Here is a 24,739-nt window from a genome sequence, read left to right on the forward strand (position 1 = left end):
AAAATCATATTCTAAAATTAAGAGCCATAATATTTTTAAACAAACATTATCAGATGATTTAAATAATCTACACAGTGGAAGTGGAAAAGCTAAGTAAGGAAGAAAAAAAGAGTGAAGGGAGCAGAAAGAAGATAACGAGAAAGAGTGTTAAAGGAGAAAAAGGCAAACAAAAAAGGAGAGAGAACTTTCAGAATTCCAACATACATCATTACGCCCTCTTCTTCCCCAGGGCCTTTGCACATGTAATTTCTTCTGCCTGGAAAACTTCACCCCGCTAACCCCACTCTTTGCCTCTGACCCAGGGATCTCTCTTTGGTTATTCCTGTTCAGCCTTCGACGTCAGCTTAGATAACACTTCCTCCAGAAAGGCCTTTGCTGCGTGTGCTCTTAGAGTATTTTGCCCTCCTACTGCTAAAATACTTACCGGACTCTGGTGACTGTCTGTTTACTCGACTGCATTCCCCGCAATAACGTCCACACGGGTAAGTATTCTATCTACTTTGCCTACCGTTGTATTTGCAGCACCTAACTCAGGGCTCAGTAAGCACTCGGTAGTGAATAAATGAATGAAGGAGACACCGACAGAGAGGCAGAGGATAAAGTTGGGAAAAGGAGCAGAAAAAGACACAGACTCGGAGTGTCACTCTAAGGAAATAATTTTATTCACTGTCATTTGAGCAGTAACTCACATCATTACTGCATGACTCCCTGAAGCGCATGAAAAATGAATAAAAATTTAGATGCAAAATTCACACAGGAAGTGACAGTAGAAAGATTTTTTTAAGCGATTCCCCCCCTCGATAAACTACAGAGTAACTTCCCTGCAGTGACGTTATCTTTCACCGTAACATTTGCTTACCTTCGCTATGCGACTAGCTGTTTCTTTGCAAAACTGAGTTGGGCTGTCAAAATGCTGGATTAAGTGAGGCAATAAGCAAAGGATGTTAAGAGGAAAGCCTATCAAAACAAAGAAAAGCAAACAATAACCAATTTTATTGCACGTGATTTTAAAAGTTAAAGGCATTTTTCAGATGGTTCGCGGAAACCATTTTCTTTTCATTTCCCGGGATACTCAAGCTTCTAAATTCTTTTTTTTTTTTTCTTTTCGCTTTTTGCTTTTACCAAATAATTTAAGCTACCTGACACATAAAAACGATAACTGTTTGCAGAAAAGCAGAAATTAGTAGATTTCAAAACAAATGGTTAGTTTACACTTCACTACTTAAAATGCAAAGTGTTGGGGCCGTTGGGTCAACATCACCTGACAAGCGGGAGGGATCCACCAAGGCGTGTTTGGAGACGGAAACGAGTTTGCCGAGGAGGTGCACGGTCATTTCTTGCGTAGATACTGAGGTAAAGCCCTTAAGGAAGAGCTGCTGAAGGCCCGGAAAATTACTCCATTTCAATTTGCTTTGTACGCTTTCGATCTTCTCTCGACTCTCTGATTTATCCAAAGGCAGATGGATGAGCAGTTTGTTGAGGATCCTGAGAGCCAGGAGGTATTCGTACTCGTAATCTGATTCTAGTAAAGACGCCGCGATCCAAAAAATGGTGGCCATCAAGTTGGCCGGCTCAGTAGTGGACTGCACGTCGTACATGCCCGTCTCCCTCAGAGAGGAGAGGCTTCTAGTCCTCGCGAGGCTGTTGCTGTGGTTTATCCGTCCATCCGTGATATCCAGTGTGTTGCTCCGCCGCCGGTCGCCTCTCCGGTCGCCGATTAAACTTAATCTCAAAGAGTTGCTTCTTGCATTACTGTTATATCCCAAATAACCGCTGCTGTTCATGGGACTTGTGCTTAGATTGAGTTGTCCAGTGCTTTTCCTGTTAGCTGCATACTTGTTTCCCATTATAGGATTGTGGTATGAGGTTCTTTAAAGAGAAAAAGAAAGAAGAGATGAATGCATGCACAGTGGCTTCTTCTGCTACATTGATTTTACTTTCGAAAACACTGAAAAATAGTAACTATTACCAGACAAATAATTTTTCAGTATATCTGACTTTGTAGCATCAAATTTCAGTTTTCCCTCCAAATTAAAACAACAGTACCTTTCCCACTATAGCTGTTTCCTTCTAATTGCAATGAGGTCTGACTTGCTACGAAAATTTTCCTATAGTAATCAATAGTCACTTTCGGCTTTGGGATTTAGGTGTATGTTATGTCCAAAGCAGACCTCATTTGTCTTATCCTCAGACTTAATGGTCCTGATGTCCCTATTTCTCTCCATGGCACATTCTTTTCAAGAGAACAAAGCTCAAAAATTCATTTTTTGTTTTTCCTTCTCCCGCAAATCTAATTATCGTTGATTAGGAAAACATTGACTGAATGTTTTCTATCTGTGCTAGCAGTATGCAAAAGGCTAGAAATTTTAAAGTGCATTGTGGGAGGAGATAGATACCTAAATGGATACATTTATAGCTTGTTAATTGCTATTATTAAAATATGAAGAAAACACTGTGAGAACCCAAAAGATGGAATAATTAGCACTACCGTGGAAGAGTAAGAAATGCTTAGCTAGCGCACCACATGTACTCACCATCAAATTGGTATTAGCTGATCAACACATAAGCGCACATATAAGAATAACATCTATTGGATGTCGGGCAGGGGGGAGGGGGAGCAGGGGACAGGCATACGCACACACAAAGAGTGCGACGCGCACCATCCAGGGGATGGACACGCTTGAAGCTCGGACTTGGCGGGGGGAGGGGGCAAGGGCAACACACGTAACCTAAACATCCGTACCCCCAAAATATGCTGAAATAAAAAAAAAAGAAGAAAGAAATGCTTAGCTAGGAGGTGACATTTGGGACGGGACCTGAAGGATCAGTGAATGCAGGGCTTGCAAGGCAGAGAAAGTGGGAGGAGAGCCTGCTCTGGGGAGAAGGAACCTTGTGTGAAGGGTGCGTGTCCCACGGGCCGGGGCTGTCGGGGGAGCAACGGGAGGATGCCGAGCGTGGGTGTGGTAGGAACGAAGCCCGAGCAGCAGAGGGATCTCTGACCTGCACACTGGAAGAACAGCATTGCCAAAATGGGCTCCGGGATCTTTCTCAAGTCCTCATGGTCTGAGGCCCGCTTCCCCATCACCCATCTGATTCTGGGGGTATTACTCTCACAACCAGTACTAGAATAACACACTGTCATATGTATTTAGCTACCAGAGTTCTGTGTACATTAGATTGCCTAGTTTAAATGCTTACTGAGAAAAGGCAGAAAGGAGATCATAATGCTTCATGGTTTCAGCCAAAGTATCAATTGCGGATTCCAACGTGAGAAGAAGCTCAATCACAAATCCCTGGAGAGAAAAAGGCAGATTTTAATCACCTATGCTCTGGAAAAAAATTACAATGGACTTCCTGATGAGAGTTAAAAATAGAACAAACTCTACATTAATATTATAAAATGATTAAACTCTTGAGCAACATGATCTTGTTGACTGATGAAAACTCATCAAAGTAATGGTATAAATTGATTATAAATGGCACCACAATTTACTCAGAATTGCCAGGTCAGAAATCTAGGAGCCATCCTTGTTTCTTTCTTTCATGTCTAAACTGAATCCATCAACAAGTCTTGGAAATATTACTTTTAAAATATTAGGTCATTAAATATGAAATGTCTGATTTTGAATCAAAAGTTTAGTTTATTTGATCTCAAACAAGAAGTGGTACAATTAATCAAAGTATGCGCCTAAACTGCAGACACAGTTTTGCCATCTTAACAGTAGCTTGTTTATGCCAACAGCGAAGAAGCCTAGGGAGCGAGGGGCAATGAAATCACTAAAGGCGTTTTCCACAGCTTGTTGACAACTGAATGTTTTTTCTTGCAAGAAGTGGTCCAGAGCCCGGAAGAAGTGGTAGTCAGTTGGTGCAAGGTCTGGTGAATACGGTGGATGACAGAGGGTTTCCAAGTCCAGCCTCTGTAGTCTGAGCAACATTGTTTGTGCGACATGTGGTTGAGCGTTGTCTTGCAAGAGGATTCGCCTGTCTCTATTCACCAGTCTCAGCTGCTTAATCACAAGCATCGTAGTCATTTCATCCAAATGGTTGCAGCAGACATCCGCTGTAATCGACTGACCAGGCTTCATGAAGCTGTAGTGGATAATACCAGTGCTGGACCACCAAATACACACCATTAGCTTTTGCTGATGAATATTCGGGTTCGGACTGTGTTTTGGCACTTCATCTTCATCCAACCATTGTGCCGAACGCTTGTGATTGTCAAAAAGAATCCATTTTTCATCACACATAACAATACAGTGTAGAAATTATTTGCCTTTATGTCGTGACAACAAAGAAAGACAAGCTGCGAGATGATTTCTCTTCTGATGCTCATTTCATTCATTCGGCACCCATCTATCCAGCTTCTTTACCTTGCCAGTTTGTTTCAGATGGTCCAATATTGTTGGAACAATGACGTCAAACCTCGCTGCTAATTCACACATAGGTCGAGATGGATTCGCTTCCACTACAGCTTTCAGCTCATCATTATCCACTTTGGTCTCAGGTTACCCACGTGGCTCATTTTCAAGATTAAACTCACCAGAACGGAACTTCTCAAACCATCGATGTACTGTGCATTCATCAGCTACATACCAAACACTTCATTGATATTTCTAGCTGTCTGTACTGCATTGGTTCCATGATGGAACTCATATTCAAAAATGACACGAATTTTTGACTTATCCATGGTTTCACAAAAATTGCTCGGAAAAAAAAATTTGAAAGATAATTACAAGCCAAAATGTGCGCTTGAAAGAAAGAGGATGTACCTTCACAATAAAAAACAAAACAAAAACCAAGAAGTTTTAAAGTGAAATGTCAGAGATATCAACTGTCAAACTTTGCACTTAAGGAAATCGGACATTTCATACTTAATGACCTAATAGCTCCTAAATCTGACCATTTTTCTCTACCTACACAGCTTCCTTTAAGCTACCACCACTGCAGCCTCGACTCTTACAATGACCTCCTAACTGATCTCTCTTGCTTCCACACTCACTCTCCCTAAGGACTGCACCCAGACTGAGTTAAAACAAATCGCATCCATCACCCTCCTTCTCTAAAAAACCTCTGAGTGCTTTCCCATCAATTCAGAGTAACGTCCCACCTCTCACCAGGGCCTACTAGGCCTTGCGTGATGGGGATCTGCCTACCTAATCAACCTCCTGCAATCCCCTCAATATACTCCAGCCACACTGGTTTTCTTGGTGTTCCTCAGAAAAGCCTATTGCTTCTGCCTCAGGGCCTTTGCACTTGTTAGCCTTATTCCCCTCTGCCTGAAATGTTCTTCCCCAGATCAAAATAGGGCCTGCTTCACTTCAGTATCTGTTCAAAAATCACCTTCTCAGATGATCACATATAAAGTAATTCCCTCTCCCCCATCACTCTTTAATTCTTTACTCTAACTTATTATTTTCACAGCATTTATCATGGAGATAAATGAGGTTATATATAATTGGTAGACTAAAGGCTTGTTTCCCACAAAAGAATACGAGCTCCAAAATGCCAGGAACCTTGTGTTGTTCACTACAAGCTCCCCAATGTCTAGAAGCATGCTAATAAAATCATTAGTCTACACAAACTTAAGTTCTCTATAGCGTAGTATTTCACTTAATTTCTCTTAAAAAATGAAATTCAACATTCCATTTTACAATTAAATTTCGCTTCTCATCTCTTTTACTTTGTGGTCACCCCAGGATAATATCCAGAGGTGTGTGTTTATAAAGCTTTCTCTGACAGGCACTGCGCTATTTGATTTCATTAGTGGGTTATTAAGTATTGATTATAAAACTTAACTCCGTCTCTTAACTCCATGCCTGTTTGTGAACACCTGACATTAACCATTCTATATGACCATTATCTTGCTCCAGCACAGCAGCCTATGTTTGGCAATAAGCCCCTGACAACCCCGATTGCGCGATAACTGCTGAAAGCATGTAACGGAATACCTGCGCATCTTCTCCTGGGTCCCCTACAGTTTCCACAAGTCTGGAGAGAACATCAGAAAGTGTCGTTGCAGAAAGAGGCTGCTTTAGGGCCCTGAAAATCTGAAAGGATCTCCCAGCGTAGTGTCGAGAAGAACAAGAAAGTGCTGTTTGCAGAGCAACTTCACTAAGATGATGTTCCAGATGAATTCCCTCTGTGGAAACAAGCAGGTGGTCCTTGTTTTTCAGAGTACCGCACAGAGGCTGCAGTCAGAAGCTAATCATTTGAAAACCAATAGCTAGCACACTACCTGGCCAACCAGACGGACACTCAAATTTTCTAAGTCAATGCTTTTTCTTTGATTAAACTCCATTTGCATTTTAGATGACGCTTTTTTCTAATCTCTAGGGAAACAATCCTTGAGACCAGGCAGGGTTTCTCAAACTCGGCACTGCTGACATTTTGGGCCAGATAATTCTTTCTTGAAAGGGCTGTCTTGAGCCGTGTACGATGGTTAGCACTGTCTCTGGCCTCTACCCACCAGATGCGAGTACCAACTCCTTGCCCCCAACCTGTAGTTGGGACATAAATCTCTCCAGACATTGCCAAATGTCTCTTAAGGGGCAAAATTACCCCTCATTGAGAACCACTTCTCTAGACACACAAATTTTCATTATGATCTTCAGAATGTGTTAAAGTTTAGATCACAAGTGTTACAGCTCTTTCAGAATTTGTCTAGCAGGTTTTCCAGTCCTCACCAAAAAAATTAAATAGAAATAAATAACTTTTAGATCACAGAAGCCTGTAACAGTATAAAAGAGAATTTTTAAGTCTGCCACCTCTATGTAACCTTTTCATAATATACAATTGTATTGCAATTTTATGATGCTGTTATACACAAAACTCAGAAGCCCAGAATTTCATAGATCGCATGCTTATTTTTAAGTAGTAACTTAATTTTTCTTCAATCAAAACTTATCTGTTTATCATTAATACATTAAAAAAGAAAACCTGTCTAAAACTTTTTAATTTAGACACATCTACTATCAATTTTTTGCTAAGTATTATCAGAAATTGACATCACATTAAAATATCTCATTAAAATTTAACACTTTTCAAAATATTTATTAAGATACCTGAGCTTGACTGCTTAAAAACAGAAACCACATGTTTCAAAAAGGTAGTTAACTGTTCAGCACTCTTTATGCTAGGGTTCTTAGGGGAAACATCCTCATGGTTCCAAAGGGGTCCTCTTTTTCTGAAAACAGAGAACAGAAGTAACTCCCTTGGTTATTATTATAACAGTTGATGTCAGGATTTAAAATGGCTAAAAAACAAAAACAAAACAAAAAACAGTTGTGCTCACACTTGCCTAATGTGTACCTTTACAATTAGGACAGAAGTTGAATGAATCAAATACCAGGTAACAGTCTGCTACTACTATTTGGATACACGAATATGTAACGATCTACAGCAAGCAGAGAAAGATCTAATTTCAACATCTACCAAATTCTCTCAGAGGTAGTAGGAAAAGATGACAAACTTTGCCAAGTGAGAAGAGTATTGGTTACTGCTCGTGTTACGGGTCAAAACATAATTGGTGGAGGGTAGACTGCATTTAGATTGTAATGCAAAGAAAATAATTTGCTGGTTAAATGCAGCGAAAACAAGTTACTAGCTCAAACTACAGGGAAAGCACAGGACAGAATAACGGGCCCTTGATTCTTTTCTTAAAATTTCTTTGCATTCTCAGGCCACCACCTCCGTCAAGCCCCTTATTATCACGGGCCAAAGTGCCCTGAAACCTGCCCCACGCCCACGCGGCTGTCAGGCCTTCCCAGCTCCGTTTGCCCTGTGTGCGGCTGTCGGGCCGATTCTCTCCACGTACTGATGACGATGCCTCCACGCTCCCCACCTAGCTCAGCGCTTTTCGATGTCACCTACAACCTTACGGCCCGGGCTCCACAGCCCTCCAGTTTTAACTCTCCCAAGCTTTCTAGAACTGTCTGCAAAGAACAACTCTCTTTTCTCCGCATTACAGGAAGAGAGATACTCACCATTTCCAAACACACTCTGCTGTCTCGTGACTTTGCTGTCACTGTGGGGTCCCAGGCCCTTTCTCCCCATTTATTCTCCTTTTCCATTTATAGTGCCTTGGCACAGACTAGCTCACAGATACATATTTGATGACTGATTCATAGCAGAGCTAACGAAAGCAGAACAGACATCCAGATAATACTGAAAGCTCTCTGGGCATTTAGTAAGCAGACACGATTAAGGCCCTTCTCGGGTATGACTGCGTTTGGGTACAGCAGAAGGAGGTCTTTGGTGACATCATAGTTTTCAAAACGTTCCACGATACAAACCTGCGTATTTCGAACGAATGGCATTTCAGAGAACAGAAACACGGCTTACAACAGCTGATGGACGGAAGGACGGCCCGGCACACCCGCCGCTGGGCCGGCGAGGGCTGCGCGGTTACCTGGAGGCGATGAACTCCATGAGGGTTTTGACTTTTCCCTCCTGCTCCGCGGCGACGTCCACCTCGTTGAGGATGGTGGTGTGCAGATGAGACATGGCGGCGCTGCTGTTCCCTAAGCTGATACTGGAAGAGGTAGAACTTGAGCTAAGCCCTGAGTCGGTCATAGGGGAGGGCTGGTAATCGGGTATAAAATCGTTAACGCCTGCTGAGAGAGAGAGAGCCCCGTGAGTATCTGAACATCAACGAACCTCACGAAGCACTTAAAGGACTGAACTGCTGTTCCTCGTGGACTCTACGGGGCACACGGGGAGCTCTGTCAGTGCAGCTCTTTCAGATTTTCAGGGCCCTAAAGCAGCCTCTTTCTGGAACGACACTTTCTGATGTTGTGCATCAGTGCCTCTGCCTGTCCCCATAAACTACAGCAAGCACGTTTTGGGCAAACGTCATTTTCACAGCTTACTATGAAAACTCAGGGGTGTGGATTTACTGTGCAGCTCTCTGCTGCCATCTGCTGAGCAAACCTGGAAGTGGCAGCTTCCTAATATTTTGCTAACATTGAAGCCGGTCACGTCTGTACAATGGAAACTAATTTTTTTTTTTTTTTTTTTTGAGACAGAGTCTCACTCTTTTGCCCGGGCTGGAGTGAGTGCCGTGGCGTCAGCCTAGCTCACAGCAACCTCAAACTCCTGGGCTCAAGCGATCCTCCTGCCTCAGCCTCCCGAGTAGCTGGGACTACAGGCATGCATCACCATGCCCGGCTAGTTTTTTCTATATATTTTTAGTTGTCCGATTAATTTCTTTCTATTTTTAGTACAGACAGGGTCTCGCTCTTGCTCAGGCTGGTCTCGAACTCCTGAGCTCAAACAATCCGCCTCCCTCGGCCTCCCAGAGTGCTAGGATTACAGGTGTAAGCCACCACGCCCGGCCGAAACTAATTTTTTATGGAAAATATTCTATGATTTTTGCTTCATTTTACTTACAGAAAGACTATTTTAAAGACTATTTGTAATACTTAACGTCAATTATTAAACAAACCCTGTTAAAGGTTATTAGTAATGCCCACATTTACAAAATGACAAAGGAAACTTTAAAAACAAACAAGAAAGCTACAGAATTTTGAATAAAGGTGCTTTAACATAAATAAGGCAGTAAACTTTATTTCATTTTTCTCTTAATCATAGTTTTAAAAGGCTAATAAGTTTTTTAATAATTGTTTTCTAACTACAGGGTTTTAAGTAAACAACAGGGTTTTAACTAAGTAACTTTAAAATTTATGAACCCCATATCTGACACTAATTATGGTAATTTTATTTTAATTTTGAAAATTAGTATTTTTCCAGATCATCTGTTATTAGCTTGATGATGCTAATGAATAGAATAGTTACGTTAGGAAAGAAGAAAATACAATTTACATAGTTTCAAAAAAAAATTAATATTGACAGAGAAATAAATTTTATCTATAAAGTCTCATTAATTGGCAGCTCACTACTTCAAAATGTGTAACTTTTTAATGCAGTAAATATAGTCAAGTGAACAGAAAATTTAGAATGCCTTTGTCAGTTTTCAGATCCTGCAAGGAGGTGGAATCTAATACAAGTTCAACATCATTTTCATAATTAGTGCTCAATAAAGTAAGCACTCTCTCATCACATCCTCAACTTACATATTCAGAACTTAAAACTTGTGTGAAAAAGATCTTAAAGGCAATATAGGCTCAGATACTCTAAGGCTAATTCCTTCTTTTGCTGTTTAACAAATAATGTAAATAGCACTTAAAATGATACAACTACATTTTAAAATAGTGTCCTCTAGCATTTCGACTTTTATTTAGTTGACTTTCTCTCGCGCGGGATTCCCAGTTAATGAAGTATGACTCTACTTTCAAATCGTACTTTTAAAGCAAATACCTGTGAAGGTATAATCTAAGTGTGCAATCTGTTTGACAGTCAGCACCCTGGGCTCGTTAAACTCCTTGTTCCTGAGAAGGACAGAAGCAACAGTTCGGATGTTACTGTTGGATCCCATCACTATCAGCAAGTGCAGAAGCAGGCGTTTGCAATGCTCATACACCTCAGGGTGGCAGTGGTCAAACCCTAAAACGGATGGTAGAAAACATGATTAATACAGAGAACTAATGAGTATCCTTCCCACCGAACTCATATTTTAAAGAAAAGCAGAAATTACATATTAATAAAAGATTTCATGGAAGATAATGTATTATAAAGTTGTTTACTGGCCTAAAGTTCTTACACACTTTTAAAGTAGCCTATTGTCCTACAGTTCTAGGGAGAATCAAGATAAGTTTTAAACGTTTCATGTCTTAAATTTAGCGATCTCTTACAAATACGTAACACCAGATGGAAATGAATTTTTTTAAAAAAAGGCAGGCATTTTTTGGTGCTTAGCACGTAATAGAAAGTCAGCAAACATTTGCTTAACTGAAAGAACAAAGTAATACATATATAAGTGAGTGCATATGAGGGAAACTTGTAAGAAAATGGCTGTCTTGACTTGCTTCAGGAAGTTAATCCCATAAGCATCAAAGGTATTCCAGATGCGCTAGATCCAATGAGTTTGTTGCAGAGAACACAACGGAGTTTCAGGTGTAATAAACGCTGTCCAACAATCTAATTCTTCTGGAAAACATTTAGAACTTATTTCCATTTCTCATTCTCTGTGAAAGCTTCCAATCCCAGAGGTACATTAGTTTTACTCTTGCTGGTGATACAGCGTTAGAGGGGCACATGTGCGTGGAGTGGGAGGGGTCACAGGACGGGAACAGGAATGAGGACAGCAGACGTGTTTGTGGTCAGGAGACAGGCCGGGAATGACTCCCCACTAGACCAGCGGATTCATGGTGAAAAGCGTCATGGGAATAACACACAAACAACAGGAAACAGAGACACGTAAACACATTCTTAAAGCCACACTGCCTTTAAACGATCATAAAAAAATATAAAACGAAGGAATTAAAACCACGTGTTTATTACCTATAAAAATTGCATGGAGAAGAAGATGGAGGTAGCTTCCCCACTCCACCTTCACGCTGTGATCGATGATCAGGTCAGTCAAGAGGATCACCGCTATGTTACACCTAGGACAAAGGACGGCATTGTAAATGCTTTACCAGATCTGCGCAAACCTAGAGAAAATTTCATACAAAATTCCTTGAAGACTGTAATATTGTATTTCACAGAAAAATACAACATTATCAAGGAAAAAAGAGGAAAGACGAATATAGCTGAAGAACCCATTAACCATTAAGTTAAAGTGATAGAATAAACAGAAGGGCTAAGGGCTCCTGAAGCGGAGAGCCATGTTTTTTTCATCTTTCAACCTTGAGACCTAGCACACCGCTTGCCACACAGGTGTTCAATGTACGTTCGGTGCATTAATACACTTTAAAAGAATGTGGGAATTGCTCTGCTGTGATCGTGCTAAGTAGAATTCAGTTTAACACGATTCGAAGCAATAGTGCCTATTCCAAGAAAGCCGTATTTTCCAGATGCAGTAACTGGGTCCCAGAAAGGTCAAGTAACTATGCCAGACACCCAGAAAAGCAGCAGCAGAATTAGATTCAGTAATATTAATTTTATACAGTTCGAATCCTGAGCTTTTTAGATTCCTTCACATCTAAACGCATGAATCTCATTTGTGGCGGGATCTCAGTAAGGAAGACTGCTTTCGTTCTGTGCTGTCGGACGGCATAAAGCAAGCTGAGCGTTGGGCAGCAACTCGACCCGCGTGAATAGGAATGGCGCTGTGGTCCACCTGTGAAGAGGTAATCCAGGTGATGGCGTTTCAGGCACGTAATCCACCAGTGGCGACCAGCAGCCTCCAGCTGGTGGCAAGGGCAGTGGCTCTCCTTGGTTGTGCTCCATCACTCTCAGCCGCCAATTAGAATAAAGTGGCATTGAGTCACCTATCAAGATAAAATGATCTCATTTTCTACGCCATCTAATTTCTGCCAATATAAGCAAACTCTAGTAAGACACCGACTATCTTATAGCATTGGATAAAAAAAACTATTTCCCACTATTTTGACATAGGTTTGCTAGGAAGACCTGGGTATAAATATTATCAAATTAAGCAAATCCGAGAGAGAGAGAGAAAGAGAGAAATTTAGGTTCCATCCTTTATATCGAAGCAAAACTACATTAGCACTGCATTGTGATTCCATAATTGATGTCCCAGCCAGGAGACCACATTACAAGTGAAGCTGCCTTGTAACCTTCTGGTTACAAGGCCTTCTGGTAAGTTATTCAGTTCTAAATTTCCTGCGATAGGGCCAACCCAAGTCCATCTTGAATTCTGCCCTACCACAGCGGGGCTGCAGGGTGCAGTTCAAAATGACGTCAGGAAATATGAATTCTGTGTGACATGGGTAAGTCACTTAACCTCTCTGGACCTCAGTTCCGTCATGTACAAAATGAGGAGATTGGACCAGATTATCTTTAGATTCCCTTCCCGGTCTGAAAGCTTGTGCTTTTATTACACCCTACCTTCATGTTACAATGAGACTTGGGTAGATTATTCCCCTTGCCATTGCAAGCGGAAATCTTTTTAGCGAAACACAAACCATCTGTTCAAAAAACCAGCCTGTTTCCCGTGTTGCTGCCTGACGACCAATTTTTATGTTGTGATTTATACAGAGGGAATCCGTTTTTAAAAAAAAAATTAAAAAATAAATAAAAAAATAAATCCCCCCATTTATGTTGCTTCTTAAAATCATTGTTTCTTAAAATTGAGACATTTCAGATTACGTTGGAACACCATTAGTGGCAGTTAAATACTCTTTTTAAAAACAATTTACTGGAAAAATTCATCAACACCGCTAATAATACACCTCACCATTTTAAGTTAGTTATATAAAAAACGTTTGGAATTTATTACTTTTTTCTTCTTCGTAAGATCCTCCAGAGCTGCTACTGTATCGAGATTCTAGCCTGTGATGCTGGCGATTCAAATGATTGTTGAGCCCACTGTAGATGTCCGGGTGCACATAGCTACGGGAATGATCACTGAAGTTAGTCACAGGTCATTTGTACTTTATGTTTCACTGTCTATGTTTGACAAAGAGCAGCACACAAAACATTAACAAAAGCGTACTATGATATGTATTCATTTCCACCTTATAATTCGAAAGCTTAAGCTTTTAATCAATTATTTCTACCTAAAGATTCCCCTTAAATAGGTGTGCTAAGAATGTTCTGGTCTACAAAACAGGCAGAATATCTGCTTAGAAATGTCTACAAGCGTAAACAACACAGAAAGTGGCTTATGATACTCCAGCGATGCATCCGTTAGAGGGTGTAAAAAACCCAGCACACCAGCAACTGTAATCCTGAAACCATCCATGTGAAACATTTCCAGTATGGAAATATATTTCTTTACCAGGATTTCAATGCAACAAAATACACATTCCAATGCAGAAATTATCATTTATTCTGATGACAATTGGTATCTGTCAAACTGAAAGGCTAATGAAGAACAAAGGAGTACTCACCTCTCTTCAATGTTCTCTTTGACAGGCTTATTATCAGGATTGCCATCTGTGGGAGCTACCATGGTATTGCTACTGGAAGTAGTTCCTGGAATCCAAGACAGAGCAATACTTGTCAATTTTAAAACCTGGAATAACTATAAGAACAACAGATTTCAAATTATAGATGCCAAAACGCCGCTAAAATGAGAGCAAAGTGATTTTTGAAAAGGAGGTTGTTGCTCCTCGTCCTGCTCTGAGCAGGGCTCCAGAGACGCTAAATGCCCATGAGGACTCTGCTGAGACCCTCAGGGAAGCCAATGGGAGAAATAGAAACAAAGCCTGTGTTGATTGGGAAAAAACCAAAAAACGAAAACAAAACAAAAAACGAAGCCAGGCGTGGTAGCTCACGCCTGTAATCCCAGCACTTTGGGAGGCTGAGGTGGGAGGACTGCTCGAGCCCAGAAGTTTGAGACCAGCCAGGGTAACACAGCAAGACCCCATCTCTACAAAAAATAAAAAAAAAATTAGCCATGTGTAATGGTGCACGCCTGTAGCCCCAGCTTTTCAGGAGGCTGAAGTGGCACGTTGATCCCAGGAGTTCAAGTCTGCAGTGAACTGTGATCACACCCTGCATACCAGCCTGGGCAACAGAGCAAGACCCTGCCTCTAAAAAAAGGAATGTACTCATAATGACCAAGAGAGAAAGACGATAATAGCAACAAATTTTTGGATGCCAGAAAACAAATGGACAAGTAGTGAAGTATTAAGAAAGCTGAATCCAAAGCTGGTAGTGGGGGAAACCAAAAAGCTTCCATATCTACATTACTGAATCTCTAAACGGCTCAGGAATGAGTGGCACTGAGAACCAACCCTTTAGAGTAGGGGTTGAAAGTGGTGATAAAAGTAAGAAAATTGGTTGAAAACCTATTTTAGAGGAGTTGGCCTCCAAAATCTACTTCCCTGCCTCTTGTAGGTAGGTGGCTGTGTCTCCCCACTTCCAGAAGGTCTTTTCTGATGAGAGTAAATCAGATTTCTGGACTAGGGCACACCACGTACAGCTGGAAGAGGATGCACCTTACTGAGAATGGGGGATTAGTGAAAATCTACATGATGCTAAAATTTGAGACTGTGCCCCTCTGCATCCTTCTTATCCCATTGGGCTTCCAGAGGCTTGAAGACTGGGTATGAGTGTATATAAATATATATAATCCATAGATACACATACATCCCCTCTATTGTTATTGTAGGCAGATGACTAGTAGAGTTTTACTCTGGGGAATCTGATTAATCCAAGAGAAAAGACCTACAGACTGACGTCACTGAAATCATCCTATAACAAAGGACACAGTCAACGAGTTCCATATATACCTACAGAACTTATAAAGTTTTAATACTCCTCTCTTTAGGAAAATATAGATCTAGAACTGGTAAGATTTTGAGGAAAGCTTTTCCTAAAACAAATCAAAGCACAGCTACTTGGGAGGCTGAGGCAGAAGGATCGCTTGAGGTCAAAAGTTCGAGACTAGCCTGGGCAACATAGTGAGACCCCATCTCAAAAAAGAAAAAGAAAAAGAAAAAAGAAAAATGGAAAAAATTAGCCAAGACATAGTGGTACATGCCTGTAGTCCCGACTATGCAGGAGGATCGCTTGAGCCCAGGAGTTCGAGGCTGCAGTGAACTAAGATTGTGCCACTGCACTCCAGCCTGGGTGACAGAGTGAGACATAGTCTCTTGAAAAAAAAAAAAGAAAGAAAGAAAAATCAGCAATATAGAGAAAATGGGGACTTCTGCTGTGTGAAGAAAACTTTATAACTTTATCAGATACACAAAAAGATAGTCCAACCATGAAACATTAATAGGGTGCTACTGAAAAAATGATAATAAAAAACTTCTTTGGAATTAAAAACATTCTAGCAGATATGAAAAATTCCATAGTTGCATTATTAGAAATTCCCTAGAAAGTAGAAAAGGCTAAGAGATGAAAATAGATAACAAAATTATAAATATATAATTTAAAATATTTCTAATTATACATAGATAACATTGTTACTAACATGTTAAAAACATTTAATATAAATTGAATGACAAAGAGTTTCACAGAAAATTCATCTACAATAGCCTAGATAGTGTTCTCAATTTCATTGGAAGTTACTCTGTTAGGGACAGTTTCTTCAACTAAAAATATTACAATAATTATAACTATATGTGTATACATATAAGAATATATACTCATGTGATTATATATGATGTATAAGATATATCCGGATAATTATACTGTGAAATCACACAAATAAATTTAGAAAATGCTTACTTGTTGAAATCAACATGCTAATTATATTCACTTAAAATTGCATTTCTTGTATAGGGATATACGAATTTATATTCCAGTTCTGAATAGGTATGCAAATATTGTTTCCCTCTATAATATTAGGAATCCTTACATAGTCAAATTTCTGTACTCATAGGAGGATCTGCAAAGTCTCTTTAAATTAATCACCATGAAAAACTCCCGTTTGTTTTTGTTTTTTCCAATAATGATACTTAAAGACACAACAAATGCTTGCTTAAATGATCGATTTCATAAAGCTTCTCTTTTGATACAAAGTAAGTTTTTGTAAAAAATAAATGTCACTGTGTATATGTGAGGTTTACGATATGATGCTATAGGATACACACAGATAATGGTCACTACAGCAAAACAGATTGACACAGCTGGCGTCTCACATAGTCGCAAAGTTACCAGCTCAGAACGACTTCCCACCTGAGGCGACAGAAGGGATTTTGCAGCTGGAGGAGATGCGGTAGTAGGGCGGGTTGTCCATGTGCGCCACGGCGGAGCTGACGGGGTCGGTCAGCTGCAGCTCACTCACCAGCTCTTCCAGCAACTGCATCGTTTTGTCTCTACCCAAGTACACGATGACTTTCTTCACCTGTCACAAAAGAAATCGTTCAGAAGAGAAAAAGCAGAAATTGCACCTCATTAATTTGTCTGGGGGCAAATTTTATTCAAGTTCAACCGTAAGTGGGACACGAATAAGCACAATCTAATCCGAGTCTGCGCCGATCGGCAACGAGACATTAATCGGCGTCACCGACACCGACGCCCCAACCCTCAACATGAGATCTGATTGCGATGAGCGGAATGTTTAACGGTTCCCACCACTTTATGCACTTCCTTTACTTCTGTGACTTCTTTTAAAAAAAAAAAAGCAAAAAATAAGTAAATAAAATCGCTTTTCTATAAAAATTTCTTTTTTAATGGAAAAGCTTTTCGTTCATATCATTCTTGGATTTTCCTCTGATTTTTACTCAGCCAGCCTTCAAACCCAGGATTTATCTTGTATTCTGCCTCCCCCACTCCCTGTATTCAACAAGAGTCGTCATTAAGAGCGAGGAACTGGAACTCCAACTACGCTGCCCAGCCCGCAATGTGGCTCTACCACTTACCAGCTAATGTCACCTGGAAAGTTACGCTCAGTTTTCTCACTTTTAAGTTGGGGACTGCATTAGCACCCACTGCAGAGAGCTGTTAGGATTCCATGAGTTAAGATTTGTAATGCGCTTTCAAAATAGCTAGTACACTGCATGAATTAAGGGGAGAACCTTATTTCAATAGTACATATGCCCAGAAAGATCAACAGGGCAGGGAAAGGAAAAAGGAGTGTGCGCCTGGGGTAGGCATTTGCAGTTTGGGGTAGGAGGGGCGGGAGGTCTCAGGGAACACTGACAGGCAAGGGAGCCAGCTGTGTTCTACCTGGGGAGAGGGAAGGCGAGTGCGTGCAAGGGCCGCAGGCAGGACGCCTGGTGAGAGCGCGGGGCCTCAGGGGCCAGCCCGGCTGGAGGCTGGAGCGTGGGAGCACCTGGATATCGGGAGCCGTGGTCACATGGGCTCCTGTTGTCTTGTTCCAAGCACCTGCCATTCTCTAAGTGCTGCTCAAGGATACTAACCCCGTGACACACCTTGCAAACGACACTTTCAGGGACCAAGTGGACTTGCAGAAATGCTGGATAAAGCAAAGTGATTGAGTGGTTTGTTTAAAGTAGGACCTGTAAGAAATTTTAAAGCCACATTCCGTAGAACTAGTCTTCCACAGAACATTCTTTTGGGGGCACGTGACTGCTATCTGTACCTATAAACACGCACTCACAGACGTGCACACATGTGTATTCGACTTAATCCTCGTGTTTGACGGTTTCAGAGTATCCTTTTAACTTGGACACACTGAAGTGTTGCTTTCTTCCCCAGAAGGCAAAAACGTTACCTTCGTCACTTTCTATGTCTTAGCAGGCTTTCCCTCGCTTCCAGCAGCCCGAGACACCATCCTACAGGCACTGAGCTCCCACTCACTGTCTTGCTCTAATATCCACATGCCAGCTCCTGCTGGCAGATACGACAATAGAAACATCCCCAATCCTGTGGTCTGGGCTTAAATGTCACTCTCTGCAGAGTGTCATCTCTAATCCTTCCAGACAGCTGTGGTTCCCAGGTCATTCACGCTCAGCATTCTGCAGTTTTCCTTATCACAACTGTATGTTATGAGCTTACTGATCTATACATTAAATAAATTAGGCGTAGGTTCAAAGAATAAATTCTCCATCCCCCATCAGATTGCAATTCCCAGCACCTTGAAGAGCACCTGGTCTATACCAAGGCTGGATAACATTTGTTGAATCAATCAACGAATAAATCCACGTGCTACCTCCTGCCCATCCTCATCTGGGCCTTTGTCTCGCCCCTGCTGGGCGACTGCTGCCCACACACTGATACGACATTTGCTAAATGAACTTGAATACGTACGTAAGGCAAGAGGCTTGGTTCACTATTCACCCCGCAAATGCTGATCAAAAAGTGCAAGATTATCTTCAGGTTTTTGGGCCAGCCGTCCGCAAGCGTGGTCCACACGTTCTCCACCTCTGACCAGGCCAGCTCGTCTCCGTACTACAGACAGGCGGCACACATAAGAGGGACTTCAGTAATAGCTGTCTATTAACACCAAACTCGTCATACCATGAAATATTGGAAAATAACGTTTTTACAGGTAGCTTTAATTTTTTCCACCCTGTAGAAGGACAATAATTTCTTTCAACATATCTAAAGGATAAATATCATTAAACATGTATGTAGTAAAAAAAAAAAAAAAAAGAAAAGAAAAGAAAAGAAAAAAAAGAAAAGAAAAAAAATTTATGCCTGATGAGAAGTTTCTTTAAAGTAAGGAATTTACGATGCATTTTTGTTCAGTAGTCGCAGGGTTATCTCATCTCTGCATCGGTTTCCAACCACGTTTACTCCTCCGAACTCACTAATTCTGGGCGGCAACAGCAAACGCAAAACCCAGTTTACCTTTGCTGTCATGTACATCAGGTTGTTCAAAACCATTGCCGTGGCCTGGGGGGACCCCCAGCCCTCTCCCCGGAGCCAGCGCCTGCTCGTCACCATCAGTTCTCGGTCTTTTAATGAATCGTCTTCGTCTTCATCGTGTCGCCTGGATGTGGGCAGAGGCTTCAGATCCACCAGCTCGATGTTGTTCATCCAGGGGAGCAGGTAGCGCAGCATCACCTGCCGCCCGGCGGGCTGGGCCGTCTGGATTCTCTGGCTTATCTCTGCAACGGCAGACAGGCCGAATGAGAGGGCTACGTCATTTCAGCTTCCTTTCATCCGTAATTAATTTCAACATCTTCCTCTTAAAGAACAGGAAGCCAGATTTTATTTTATATACTTCGCAATTACGAGTACTACCTTTCTTTTTTTCTTTTTCTTTTTTTTTTTTTTTGCGACAGAGTCTCACTGTGTTGCCCGGGCTAGAGTGCCGTGGCGTCAGCCTAGCTCACAGCAACCTCAAACTCCTGGGCTCAAGCGATCCTCCTGCCTCAGCCTCCCGAGTAGCTGGGACTACAGGCATGCGCCACCATGCCCGGCTAACTTTTTTTCTATATATTTTTAGTTGTCCGATTAATTTCTTTCTATTTTTAGTAGAGACGGGGTCTCGCGCTTGCTCAGGCTGGTCTCGAACTCCTGAGCTCAAACAATCTGCCCGCCTCGGCCTCCCAGAGAGCTAGGATTACAAAGCTTTCTTTTTATTAATATAATCAATATTAATTTAATATCTAATTTAATCTAATATTAATTTAATTAATATAATATTAATATAATTAATATTAATATAAATTTCACCTCAATGACATCATCAAGAAAATTAACAGCTACCATGTGACCTCAGTAATCCTACTTTGGGGTACAACTAAAAGAATTGAAAGCAAAGACTCAAACAGGTATCTGTACACCCTTGTTCACAACGGCACTATTCGCAACAGCCAAGACGTAGGTGGAAGCAACCCAAATGTCCCCTGACAGATAAATTAATGAACAAAATGTGACATATGCACACAGCAAAATACTATCCAGCCTTAGAAAGGAAGGGGCAAAAGGGAAGGCAGTGCCATCACACGCTACCACATGGATGAACCTTGAAGACATCATGCTAAGTGAAATAAGCCAGTCGCAAACAAAATGCTGTGTGATTTCACTTATATGGAGTATTCAAAGTAGGCAAATTCATAGACACAGAAAGTACAATGGTGATTACCAACAGTGGCGGGGAGAGGGGGAAGCCAGATTGTTGTTAGTGGGTATAGGGTTTCAGTTCTGCAAGTTGAGAAAGTTCTAGAGATCTGTTTCACAACAGCATGAATATGCTCAACACTTCCGAACTGCACACTTAAAAATAATTAAGATGGCAAATTTTATATGTTTTTGATCACAATAAAAAATAAATATAATTGAAAGATAAAAGACGATCTTTACACATAGATTAAATGTGTAAGAACTTCATTAAGAACCTCACCTATCTTGGTTCTGTGCAGGCGAGACGTCTATGACGTGCCTGTTACTTCTGCGTTCGTCTCCTTTAAGGCTCACGACAAACCCTTGACATGGGCGGAGTCAGAGTGATTTGCCAGGGGTCAGAATTACCAAGTGGCAGGGGGTTCAAACACAAGGTTGATTCCAAAGCCCATGACACTTTGTACACTGTTTGATTTCCACACATCACTGTGAATAAAAACCTTCTTTCTCCTCTGCCCTTCTTTCCCCACTAGGCCTGTACTATTTACTCATTAGAAAGAGTGACTTAGAACTTGGCTCTGGAATCACACAACTCTGGGTTCGAATCCCGACACTACCACATGCAGACTGCCGGACCTAGGGTCAACCCGCCAACTTCCGATCCTCCACTGTTTATTCTGTAAAGACAGGGTAACAAAACCAGTTGCCTCATGAAGTCATTGCGCAAATCCACTATGACGCCGACCAAGCGCTCAGTCCTGGCACACTGTTATGCTCAACTCTAAGCTTTTACAGAGATTGCTGCTTTGTAAAATACAAATACACCCACGAAAATACACCAATTTTATTCACTCTGGCATGAAATATAAGACCTGGAGCTTAGAAAGTAACTGAAGGAAGAGATAGATCCTGACCAGGAAGGAAGAGTCCGTGTCGGGGGAGCCGAGGCCACAGCAGTGGCTTAACCTCCCCAAAGACATGGGGTGGGTAAGAAAGAGAGGACCCACAGCAGAGCTCTGTCGTCCCCCCCGGATGCCAGTTTTGGTGCAGGTCCAATTCTCAGATTGGAACAAGATCTTGCTGCAGGTGGCAAGCAGAGAAACTGGCTGAGTGTCCTTTGTGCTATAATTAAACTTTTCAGTTAAAGGGTAAGGCACAATGAGGACAATAGTACTTTCATCGGACAGAGGGTTGAACTGATGGACTCTAGAAATTCTCCTAAATCGGAGTCCTGGAAGACCCACATAGCTATGACTTCTTACCTGAGACTCAGCCCCAATGTTTCAAAAACCCCAGGCAGGAATATTTGTCGGCCCCAAGGAAAGGAAACTGGACCAGAAAGCAGAGTGGGATCCTAGCAAGAGTTTTGCTCAAGGCACTGAGCAAATGATTGGCAACCACTATGATCAGAGGTTGCGCTTACAGAAAGGTACTTGTATCTTTATCCTTGCCCATTTTTATTATTAAAGACAGGCCAATACACAGAATAAAATGCATTAGGAAGTTTTATGTCTACTAAAAAAATATTTTAAAATCCCACGTAAAGCCTCACTTCTTCTTTTCTTTAGCTGGAGTAGGGTGAGAAAAAAAGGGCCAGGTATAAAGCCCATTGATAGGAAACCTAATTATCATGATCGATCAGTACTAAGAGTTCTTAAGAGAAAAATTCTCCTATGTAAAGACATTTTGTTTTGATTTAACCTCAAATTTAATATATTTAAAGTTTTCTAAAGATAGCTTTTTAGAAATGATTGCTACAGAGGAACTACTAACCAGTTCACGGATCGTACCTGAGAACATGGCGAGAGTGAGCTCAGGATAGGCCCGTGCCAGCTCCTCGGACAGCTGGTAATAAGAAGCAGAATACAGGTGCGGCAGAGGGGACAGCTGGCTGAGCACCCCGTCTGTTCTCTGAACCTCCAATTTGTGAGCATAGCGAAACATCTTCGGTTCCAGAATCTACAGGAACGTAATTCCATCGACTTAGTTAAGATTTTATGGGTCCTATCAAGTTTAGCTATAAAGACAAAACAACATCTCTCCCAAAACACTGCAGTTTAAAAATTATATTGTTATGTATATTACCAAGTATTTCACATATTAATTACTAATCTCAGGAAATGTTTGCAAAAGACTCTGTAACTGTTTAAGAGGATTTATATTCCTTGTGTTTAACAGCAACGATCAGGTTAGTAACATAGCCTGAAAATAACTTCAGCAACTTAATACACAATTATTTGAAAATGTATCCCTGCTTGGTAAATTAACTTTCTAAGCTATTTCTCCTAGATCTAATAAAGTTATATGAGGATATCATAAAAGAGCTAATTACTTTCATATATTAAATAGTTCTCAAAAATATTTTGACTGGCATTATTCTCATCTGCTGAATACTTACATGCACAACACATAGGCACTAACCAATATTTATAACTACCTTCATATACACACACACACATATTAATATACATAATCCTTCCATACAGTACAATTCTGAATGGTTTGTATTATTCATAGATTTAAATATCTATATTATCTTTGCCTTTTATTTCTAATAATAACCAAGACTTGGTATCATAACTTCACTATTCAAAATAAAGCTAAATATTAATACTAGTATGTTTTAATGGCAAGAATAAATTATTGGGTTTCATTAAATCCTGAGTAAAAAATATTTTAATTAACATCTGTTTACAAACCTGTAAAAGTTGCATGGCAACTTCATAGATGCTTCTAGATGAATCAGCTGCTTTAAACAGTATCAGATTTAGGAGCATCACTGTGTCACACTGATAATCCCTATGAATAAATTTTACATGTTAGGTAAATTAAAATGTTTAGAGGCTTTTACACCAGTTAATAGACATGATAGGCAAAGGGCAGGGCTCTAGGCATGTATTAGCATGACTTAGTATCTTCTAAGTCTATTAGGTGACTTTTTATTTAAGGCAACAGGTACAACAGATGCATGGTGATCATTACTCTTATTTTGGTTAAATTCCATTAGAGCTTAAGGAAAGTAAATACAGTCGACCTTCTGAATCTATGGATTCTACATCCACAGATCCAACCAATCACGGATAGAAAATATTTGGAAAAAAAACTGCATGTGGGCCAGGTGCTCCTGCCTGTAATCCTAGCACTTTGGGAGGCCGAGGCTGGAGGATCACTTGAGGCCAGGAGTTTGAAACCAGCCTGAGCAACATAGCGAGAATCCATCTCTCCAAAAAGTAGAAAAATCATCCGGGCATGGTGACATGCGCCTACAGTCCCAGCTACTCAGGAGGCTGAGGCAGGATGACTGCTTGAACCCAGGAGTTTGAGGTTGCAGTGAGCTATGATGACACCACTGTCCTCTAGCCTTAGGCAATCAAGAGAGACCCTGTCTCTAAAAATAAAAAACAAAAACAACCTGCATCTGTACTGAACATATACAGACTTTTTTTTTCCTTGTCATTACTCCCTAAATGTAGTATAACAACTATTTACAGGGCATTTGCATAGTATTAGGTATTAAAAGTAATCTAGAGGTATTTAAAGTACATGGGAGGATGTGCACAGGAGAGATGCAAGTGCTACGCCATTTTATATAAGGAACTGGAGCATCCGTGGATTTGGGTATCTGGGGGCTTCCTTGAACCAATCTCCCAGGATATGCAGGGCTAACTATTCCAGTTTCTTAGGATTTCTGAATTCAACAGGAAAACCTTTCTTAAAAACAAAAACAAAAGCATAAAAAGAAAACACCTCCCTAAAACATAAAAGACAGTATCCAGAGTACCTGTTCTGGAATACATTAGCTATAGCTTTAAAGCAGCCGGCTGCCACCCTCTTGGAACCCGTGTAACATCGATCCACGGCCCAGTACATCAGGTTGCTCTGGTCAGGGTTCAGCTCCAGCAGCAACGTAACCGCTTCACAGCCCAACTGATGCACCTGAGTAAAGATTGAAAAATCGCCCAGGAGAGACAAAGTTAGGTACCGTCTGTCTATTTCCCTACATTTTTTTTTTACTAAAGTAACATAGCACAAGTATTTAATCGAAAAATTCAGTCTCCTTTTCTTCATCTCTTTCTCAGTTCATTCAGCCAGCAGAAAAAAACAACACAGATGAATTATCCTCGGCCTCTTGTTTTTTCACACCAGACTCTTCAGTGTGATTCTCTCTTCCAACAGAGCTCTGAAGGCAGCTGATTGTGCTTTGAGAAAAATGAGTTATTAACCTAAGTATTTTTTGTCGAGCTTTATTCTTGTTTTTGATAACCCAACAGAAAAATTATTCTGA

At 40.9% G+C, this 24,739-nt stretch overlaps 1 protein-coding gene across 1 annotated transcript in view; it reads right to left on the minus strand.

Annotated features, from left to right (window-relative positions):
* Positions 1 to 24,739, minus strand: part of FRYL (FRY-like) — a 157,322-nt gene that overhangs the window by 52,209 nt on the left and 80,374 nt on the right. Inside the window, exons 21-38 of the mRNA XM_012639897.1 lie at positions 24,598 to 24,653; positions 24,236 to 24,390; positions 23,154 to 23,253; positions 22,245 to 22,413; positions 19,234 to 19,493; positions 18,691 to 18,831; positions 16,654 to 16,822; positions 13,914 to 13,998; positions 13,301 to 13,413; positions 12,179 to 12,329; positions 11,398 to 11,501; positions 10,315 to 10,500; positions 8,408 to 8,612; positions 7,062 to 7,183; positions 5,949 to 6,139; positions 3,199 to 3,293; positions 1,262 to 1,869; positions 860 to 957 (exon numbers count right to left, since the gene is read on the minus strand). Of these exons, the coding sequence (XP_012495351.1) occupies positions 860 to 957; positions 1,262 to 1,869; positions 3,199 to 3,293; positions 5,949 to 6,139; positions 7,062 to 7,183; positions 8,408 to 8,612; positions 10,315 to 10,500; positions 11,398 to 11,501; positions 12,179 to 12,329; positions 13,301 to 13,413; positions 13,914 to 13,998; positions 16,654 to 16,822; positions 18,691 to 18,831; positions 19,234 to 19,493; positions 22,245 to 22,413; positions 23,154 to 23,253; positions 24,236 to 24,390; positions 24,598 to 24,653 (3,008 nt within the window). The remainder of the gene's footprint in view (positions 1 to 859; positions 958 to 1,261; positions 1,870 to 3,198; positions 3,294 to 5,948; positions 6,140 to 7,061; positions 7,184 to 8,407; positions 8,613 to 10,314; positions 10,501 to 11,397; positions 11,502 to 12,178; positions 12,330 to 13,300; positions 13,414 to 13,913; positions 13,999 to 16,653; positions 16,823 to 18,690; positions 18,832 to 19,233; positions 19,494 to 22,244; positions 22,414 to 23,153; positions 23,254 to 24,235; positions 24,391 to 24,597; positions 24,654 to 24,739) is intronic.

The sequence above is a fragment of the Propithecus coquereli genome, unplaced genomic scaffold, assembly GCF_000956105.1.
Source record: "Propithecus coquereli isolate 6110/MARCELLA unplaced genomic scaffold, Pcoq_1.0 Scaffold143, whole genome shotgun sequence".
In the NCBI taxonomy this organism is placed as follows: domain Eukaryota; kingdom Metazoa; phylum Chordata; class Mammalia; order Primates; family Indriidae; genus Propithecus; species Propithecus coquereli.